Source organism: Lotus japonicus, chromosome 3 (assembly GCF_012489685.1).
Source record: "Lotus japonicus ecotype B-129 chromosome 3, LjGifu_v1.2".
Lineage (NCBI taxonomy): Eukaryota > Viridiplantae > Streptophyta > Magnoliopsida > Fabales > Fabaceae > Lotus > Lotus japonicus.
In genome coordinates, this window is record NC_080043.1 from 25533689 (window position 1) to 25542320 (window position 8632).

General features: G+C 41.1%; 1 protein-coding gene across 1 annotated transcript; it reads left to right on the top strand.

The window, feature by feature from the left end:
* The first annotated feature begins 7575 nt into the window (after positions 1–7575).
* Positions 7576–7941, top strand: LOC130743831 (uncharacterized). The gene has a single exon (XM_057596056.1). The coding sequence runs from the start codon at positions 7576–7578 to the stop codon at positions 7939–7941; it is 366 nt and encodes a 121-aa protein (XP_057452039.1).
* The last annotated feature ends 691 nt before the right edge of the window (positions 7942–8632 follow it).

Consider the following 8632-nt stretch of genomic DNA (forward strand, 5'->3'; position numbering starts at 1 on the left):
GCACAAATGCTGGTGGTGGCACCTCTGTAGTGGCCTCTTCAGGTTGACCATTGTGAAATCCAGCTTCAATCAATTGTGACTCACAGAAGAATAATGAATCTGTCATCCCTGTACATATTAAATATGGAACTTTAGAATCCGTAGTGAATACGGAATTGCAAACTCCGTATTAAATACGGAATTGCAAAATCCGTATTGAATACGGAATTGGAAAATCCGTATTTAATACGGACTATACATGTCCGTATTAAATACGGAAATGTGTATTCCGTATTTTATCACGCTCAGAATTCAAAAACTCAACCTTCTAACTACTCAAACTACTTAATCTAACTACTTAAACTACTTAATCTAACCACTTCCACTACTTCAACATAACAACAAAGAACAAACAACACTTACCTCAAATGCATCCAATGGTGAGGTAGGAGAGGGTGAGAGAGAGGGTGGTGGTGGTGGTAGGAAGAATGAAAGTGAGGTAGGAGAGGGTGAGAGAGAGGGTGGTCTGGAGGCATTGAGGGGGTTAAGGGGGCTGGTGAGAGGTTGGTGACAGAGGAGTAATGGTGGAGGGGTTGGTGGAGGGAGGAGTAATGGTGGAAAAGGTGATGTCTGTCAGAGATAGAATACGGAAGTTTAACTTCCGTATTCTATTTTAGTGAATACGGAAGTGTTATTTCTGTAGGGCATTTTTGGGTTAAAAAAAATGTGGTGGGGCGCGAAGCCCCATGGGGGGCCCCAAACCCAACTCCCGATGATGGTCCTCCTTGATTGCTCACATTAAAGCCATTTTTCGGTTAAACTTTCTTTTAGATATATACGTGGAATCTCGCTGAATCTAGATTGTCAAAACTTTGTTTCTCTTGTTAAACCCAACAGTGGTGCATCCATTGAGAACGTAACATTACGTTTACACTAGCTCCAACACCAAAGAACCATTATCGGTTCTAATTATTTAGACTTAATTGGTGTAATCTTTTTTAGTTTCATTTTTCTCCAAATAACTAACTACTGCCTTTTAGAGATGACAAAGCCAGCACATCAGCTTTTGAAGTGGAATTACTATTGAATTGTTGCCATAGAACCCTCGTGGATCCGCTTCTACCAAACTCAAATCATAAATGGGACAGGCACGACAGCTAGATGATGCAAAAGGTTTTGTTGTTTAAACTTGAAAGCAATAGAGTGTACGACTCCGATCAGTTACCATCGATCATATTTCAACATCAACCCAATTAATCATTTATACATATACTGTACTATGGCTTGGACTAAACTGTAACCAACACGTACTGAAAAGACAATAATTTCAAAATAAAAATGAATGTCCTCGAAGAAGTGGCTTGGAACGAATTCTGATTCGCTCTTCCGCTGAATGTACATTTTATGTGACTTTCCCACAAAAAGGTACGCACGAATTTACCTTACGGATAATATTCCTGCACTTTCTTTCTCTCTTTTGATATATACATTTGATTCTCTGATTGATTATTACTTGAAAAACTATGTACAACTGCAATACAATGATAAGGATCGAAAATGTAGACATGTGGATGTATAACTAGCAACAGTGGCGGATCCAGGACCCCGGGGTCAGGGGGTTCAAATTTTTTAAATGAGCACATTGATAAAAATATAATTAAAAACAATTGTAATATGTTTATTATCAGAAATTATACACCTTCACCCTAATGCATGTCATTATTAAGTACTAGCAGTACCCTTCTTTAACGCCTATTGACACAATAGTCATACTCAATGCAAGGATAGGATAATCCATGTCAATTCCATGGTGATGTCCACCCTGAGCATGTGCCAATGCTTGGTTAACCAATTCAGGACCTGATGAGAAGAATCCCTGCACATATACAACAATGACTTCTAAGCATTAAGATGATTACATAGGATCTATTTTCATACACAGTCTAGAAAGCAACAAAGAGAATTGAAGCTTGAATTTCCATACCATCAAAATATCTACAGCATGCCATGCAATGCCACCACCGGTAGCTAAAAGCATACAAGAGATTCCAAGAGCTCCTATAGTCTCAAATTTACCATGTCCTGAGATACAATGTCAGATAAATCATAAAAGACATGGAAGTAGACCTTCACTCCTTAAAAACTTAGTACATAACAGACGAATGCTTGCCCCGAAGAACAACCACAACAAAATAACAGGGGAAAAGCATCATATGGAAATTAACTGATAAGAAACCCAATCATATTCAAATTACTCCTACCCCACACTTAGAAATGAATGATAAGTTAGCAAGCAGAATAGCTAATAAACAATAACTTGTTACACAAGAGATAAACAAAGTAGTGTGTAGATACAAACAAAGTAGTGTGTAGATTCAAATTACTCCAATCACATGTACAACACTACAACCCATTAAACTCATTCAAACAACAATATCAGAACTCAGAAGCACAGAATACCAATCACTAACACAATTGCACAAACCATCAAAGCACACAATATGACAGTACGTCAATACCAATCACTTGCACAACCCATCAATTCACTCAAACAACATCCATTAAAAGCACAAACTAACAATCACTTGCACAACCCATAAAAAAAGCACACAAATTCTCCCAAACAACACCCATCAAAGCACACAAATTCAACATTCCAGCCAACAATTGACAAATTGATTTCAGCAAATTCAACAATTGACAACATACGCTACTTTCAAACTCAGCAAAAGGGAAAGCAAATCAAAATAATAGCAGTTAGGGTTTTCAATTTGGGGTTTAGGTTTTCAATTTGGGGTTTTTCAATTTGGGGGTTTTCAATTCCAACCAACCTTCAAGCTTCAACAGAGAGAGAGAGAGTGGGTGGTGGCGTTGTGCAGTGTGCGCCGGCCGCCGGTGGTGGTGGACTGGTGGCGTGGCCGCGTGGTGTCACTGATGTGTGTTGTGCTTGAGAGTTGAGAAGTAGAAGTGTAGAACCAGAGTCGTGACTCGTGAGAGAGAGAGAGAGAAGGTAGTGAGCAGAGAAGGATTGTGGTGGGCTGGTGGCCGGTGGCGGTGGTGCGTCGGCTGGTGCCTGGTGGTGGTGGACTGGATCGGTGGAGGTGGTGGTCAAGAGAAGGAGAAGAATCGTGATTCGTGAGTGTGGTGAGAGAGAGACTGAGAGTGAGAATGAGTGCGTGAGAGAGAGTGAGGCTGTCTGGGACCTGGGTGCAATTTTTTAATTTCAGGGGTTCAAAAAAAAATTACTATAGGGGGGTATGTAGGAATTTTTTTTTCAGGGGTTCAACTGAACCCCCTGAACTGAACGTGGGTCCGCCCCTGACTAGCAAGGACATACAACACCTTTACTTGGATCACATGCACTTTCAGTCAATGTTAGAGATCCTACTTTGATCACGATAAGGGTAAATATAACTCATTATAAATGGTAGAATAATTTTTGCTTATGGTGAATTATGGTCAACCCAAATAGTCATATCGTCTCGAGCAGCCCAAAAGTTTCACAACCAAATGAAAATTATGTTGGCAAGTCGACATGACTAAAGTGATCAGACTCATCTCGCCCATGAGAGAATCATCTAAGAGGAACAACGAAATATTTACTAAACAATTGTAAGATTATTCAAGCATAAGACGCTCACAAAACTTTCGTTAAGGCCCATTGCCACCTTCATAACATCTTTTACCATGTCTATAAATATAAGTTTGATCGTTCATTTGAGTAAATATTACTCATTTTTCTATTTAGATATTCTTTTAAAACTTTGAGATTCTCTATGATTTAGAAGCTGAATTGAGAGCCAATGTGTCTTTTGCAGGCACACCCCTACCGTGACTCACCATGCATTGTGGACGTTGCTACTGCCACGAGAGCATTCAGCCTTATGTCCACAGCACAAAGGTCAGAGGTGTTCATGGTTCTATTTTTGGAGGTATAAATAGAGATACATTTAACTCGAATTTTGAAGTAGTAGTAGAGCTTATTTTTGATATGTTTTGTCAAGTAACCAATTATCCAAAAAGTTAAGTTGTTAGGTAAGGGCCACATGAATAGTTTTATATTATATTTCTAACACGCCCATCATGCTAGAGCTCACTTGGGCTCGAAGCATGGTCAAATGCACATGTCCACCAATTATGTGCTTAAACTCAACTTCTTTATTAAAAGAATGATTGCGGCAAGGATTAAACTTTGAACCGCTTGATCACAGAGACTCTAATACGATATTAAATAACTAATTATCCAAAAGCTTAAGCTATTGGAGTCTTTTTTTTACAGCAAATTTTTTTTATTTGATGAAATGGTTGAAAGTACAAACATTACTCAATAAAATGAGTATAATCCACTCCAATAGTACATTAAAATCCAATAGATTTGGTGCATCCAAAGATGAAACTTAAAAATTCCAACAGCAAATAAACACCTAGCATAAAACCTCAGGCAAACACGATATAGATCCAAACCCGGATCAAGTACCAAAACGACCAAAGAGAAGGAGCATCTATCGGGGTCCGAGATATGGCAAAGAAAAGCCACATAACCCAACAAAAACAGAGCTCATCTCACTATTGGAGAAGATGCAAATCAGCTCAAAACATCAACCAAAAAGCGAGAGCATAACATCTTGCCAAAAGGTTGGGCACACTGCTGCTTCGGCCGGACCAACATACCCGACAACGAAAACAAAGCGAAGCCACAACCACCTACAACCCAAAAACTCAAATCTATTGCGGCTGACCCCAAATTGAGCACCGCCGTCTGAGAGCCGCCAAGGGTGACCGTGAGAAAAACTCGAAAAGCTCCACCGTCTCAGATCCGCCAAGGGTGACGGCGAGCAGATATTCAAAAAATCAAATTCCCACATCTCAAATTTCCATTGCTTACAAACTCAACACACCCGAAGTGCAATTTACATATGGCCTTTCCCACATTTAATATATTTCAACCCTCTTTTTCCAAGTTAGCCTCTTGCGCAGAGTGGAAACAAGTCCTGAAAATGCCAGAACGAGATCTGAAAGGAGCAGATCTGGAGCACTGAGAGAACGGGTGGCAAAACCACCACCAAAAGCCCAAGTCTGTATTAACGAACACAATGTCAATGCCAAAACCCTCATAGAACCGCGGTGAAGGACCCCGTGCCATCCCTCCATCGGCGACAGAGAGCGCCACCCCAGCCGCCTCCGCTCTGAACGAACAACCTGCAAACGAACCAATGATCTAAATAACCGGGGACAACTAGGAAAGGAGTGAAGAACAACGAAGAGCAGAGAAAGGAAACTCGAAAAACAAATTTGAAAAGAGGCAAGAGACTCTCAGAACTAGAGGAAGACAAAAAGGGTAAGGAGAAGCAAGGGGGTTGCCGCCGCGCCAAAAGGAGAGGCGCGGCGACCGCCCAAGCAAGGCTGCAGGAGTGAGGTTGAGAGCGTTTCTAGGGTTGAGTACGACGGAAACTAACAATGAGCACTACATAATAATTAAGCTAGCTCGTCCTCATTCCTAACGTAGAGGACCCTCTCAGGTTTAAGGACTTGAGACCCATTAGCTTGTGCATTGTGGCTTACAAAGTCATCACGAAGGTCTTGGTTCATAGATTTCGTCCCTTGCTTGCAGATTTGGTTGGACCTTTGCAAGGCAGTTTCATTCCGGGAAGAGGGACTAAGGATAACATCATCCTTACTCAGGAGGTCATGCGAACCATTCACACATATAAGAAACTTGGGGTCTTGTGGCCTTGAGAGTGGATCTAGAAAAAGCTTATGACAGAGTTAGTTGGGACTTATTGCGAACAACTCTTCATGACTTTGGTTTTCCTCCTAGCATTGTAAACTTGATTATATGGGGCGTTCAGGATGCTAGCATGTCCATTCTTTGTAATGGATTGAAGCTACCTTCTTTCAAGCCTCAAAGAGGATTACAGCAAGGCGATCCACTCTCTCCGTATCTCTTTGTGCTTTGTATGGAGCGTCTGGCGATCCAAATTTAGAAATTAGTGGATGAGGGTGCTTGGCAACCAATTAGAATCACGAATGAGGGGATTGACATATCACATCTTTTCTTTGCGGATGATGTGTTTTTCTTCAGCCGGGCTAATAAGGAGCAAATGCACTTGATAACTAAAACTTTGAGGGACTTTTATGAAGTGTATGGCATGAAAGTGCATTTAGACAAATCACAGATGTTTTGCTCCAATACCGTGGATGAGCAGCTTCAACGTTAACTTTCTGATATCATGGGTATTGCACGAGCTAGTAATTTGGGCAAATATATGGGCCTTCCTCTTCTCAAAGGTAGGGTGACAAGAGAGAATTTTGCACCAATAATTGATAAGGTGAACACCCGGTTGGCATCTTGGAAACAAAAGCTTTTTAATAGGGCGGGAAGATTGTGCTAAGCCAAATCGGTGTTGTCTTCCCTCCCGGTGTATGCGATGCAAGCCCTTTGGCTCCTAGAATCAACTTACGATTTTATTGACAAGAAGGTTCGGAGTTGCATTTGGGCGAAGGGTGGCCAAGCTAGGGGTGGAACCTTGTTCCTTGGCGTGAGGTGAGCCGTCCAAAAGCGGAGGGAGGGTTGGGCTTGCGTAGTGCACGACTTAATAATGTTGCGCTACTTGGAAAGCTAGTTGAAAACCTTCTCCATGACCATGATAAGGTGTGGGTGCAAGCGTTGACGGAAAAATATTTTCCTGACAAATTGATTCTTAATGGTGATTACAAACACGGTGACTCGCTTATTTGGAAAGGAATTATACATGCGAAGAATGAGATCAAAGCAGGGTTTCATCCACTGTTAGGAGACGGAGGCTTCTCACTATGGTATGATGATTGGCTGGGCACCGAGAATCTTTGTCATCGAGTTTCGTTTGTTCATATTTCGGACACTTCCATCACTATTACTGATTTATGGCGGAATGGAGCTTGGTACCTCCAAGCGTTGTATACTCCCTTACCTCCCATTATTGTTACTAAAATTTGTTCCGTTCCAGTTCCTGCAAACCATGTGGACCATGACATAGTTCAATGGAATCACACGAATGATGGAGTGTATTCTGAAAAATCGGCCTACGAAGGTTAGCTGGTGAGGGGACAACGAGCTTATTTCCATGGTGGAAGCAGATTTGGAGGACCAAGGTGCTTGAAAGGATATGATTTTTTCTCTGGCAGATTGCTAAGGAGGCGCTTCCGACGAACTCTAAACGATGATTCAATCACCTCGCTGCATGTTCAGCTTGCCCGCGATGTGATACTGACATCGAGGTCATCGATCACCTCTTCAGATGTTGCACGGAATCGCGACAACTATGGATGATGTTTCAGCACTCTCTTCCATCGTTGGTCAATCATGAACCCTTCCAGGTTTGGTTCCGCAAGCTAGTCTCTAGCAGCAATCACGTCTTGGCAGCCGTTGTGGTTTGGTGGGGCTGGAGATGGAGTAATAACAGAGTGTTTGGGAAGAGCCCATAACACATCACCTATGTTTCGAGAAAGGTCATGGGAGACGTGATTAGTTGGCAGCGATGGTCGGGGATTAGTAGCCCACCGTCCTCCTCGCACTTCTCGCAAAGACAGGCGGGGACGACGTGTGTCATAGTGGACATGAGTTGGAATGCAGTAAAAACTAGAATCGGGTGTGGTGTGTGTGTTTTAGACGTTGCAGATAGATGGTTGTTAGGTGCATCTGAAAGTTATGGCACAGGCACGTCGTTTATGGCAGAACTTCTCGCGGTGGAGCTCGGTTTACTGGTTTGTTGGGACCTTGGGTTACGCCAGGTAGCATGCTATACAGATTTCTCTTATGTTCGTGATGTTCTCCAGGAGGAGGTGAGCAGTGAGCACTTCTGGGCTCGAGATGTTATTCAGCGTGTGCGCAGCTTGCTTCGTCGAGATTGGAGGATTAGTGTGCGTGTAATTCCCCGTGAGAAGAACACTGCAGCGGATTCACTGGCTCTTCAAGTTGCTTGAGATGCTTCTCCTAGGCGCTACTGGCAGCAACCCTCTGCTGAGGTTTCTGCAATGCTAGTTCAGGATGCATTAATGTAGTTTCTTTGTTATTTCCTTATGTAACCACAAATTTGATACCAGTTTTAAAATGAATCCCCAGTGTTGATACCTATTTCTAAAATATCCTCCAATAGGTGAATTGTGTAAAAGATATTTTGTTCTTGAATTAAATTTGAACTTTAATTTAGACTTGTTCGAATACGATTGTACTCATGGAATAAACATCAATGATTTTTCTCCTGCTAAATTAATATGTATTATTATTATTATTATTATTATTATTATTATTATTTCTTGGTGATGGTGTTTATGTGATTGGTTGAATAAAATGTTGATAAATAAATGAACGTTTAAAGTTTACTTTTGGAAGTAATTATAAAAATAAATTAATAAAAAATATTAGAGTGTAAATCTTCCTCGAAATTTAATATTTTATGTAATATGAAATTAACAAATCATTAGTAATTTCCTAAGCAAATTACTATCATACAAAAAAATTTTTAAGAGAAGAGAATGATTATTTCTTGATTAATTGAGGTTAATCAACTTCTATTGATGGATTAGAGGGTGGAGTTAAGATCACCAAGAGGCGACTAAATTTGGCACTTGTCATGTGGTCGAAGAGGCAACACAATACACATGTGTCACCCTT

What these genes read in the sequence shown, in the direction of transcription:
- LOC130743831 (XM_057596056.1), top strand. Translation starts at nt 7,576, where the DNA reads ATGAGTTGGAATGCAGTAAAAACTAGAATCGGGTGTGGTGTGTGTGTT.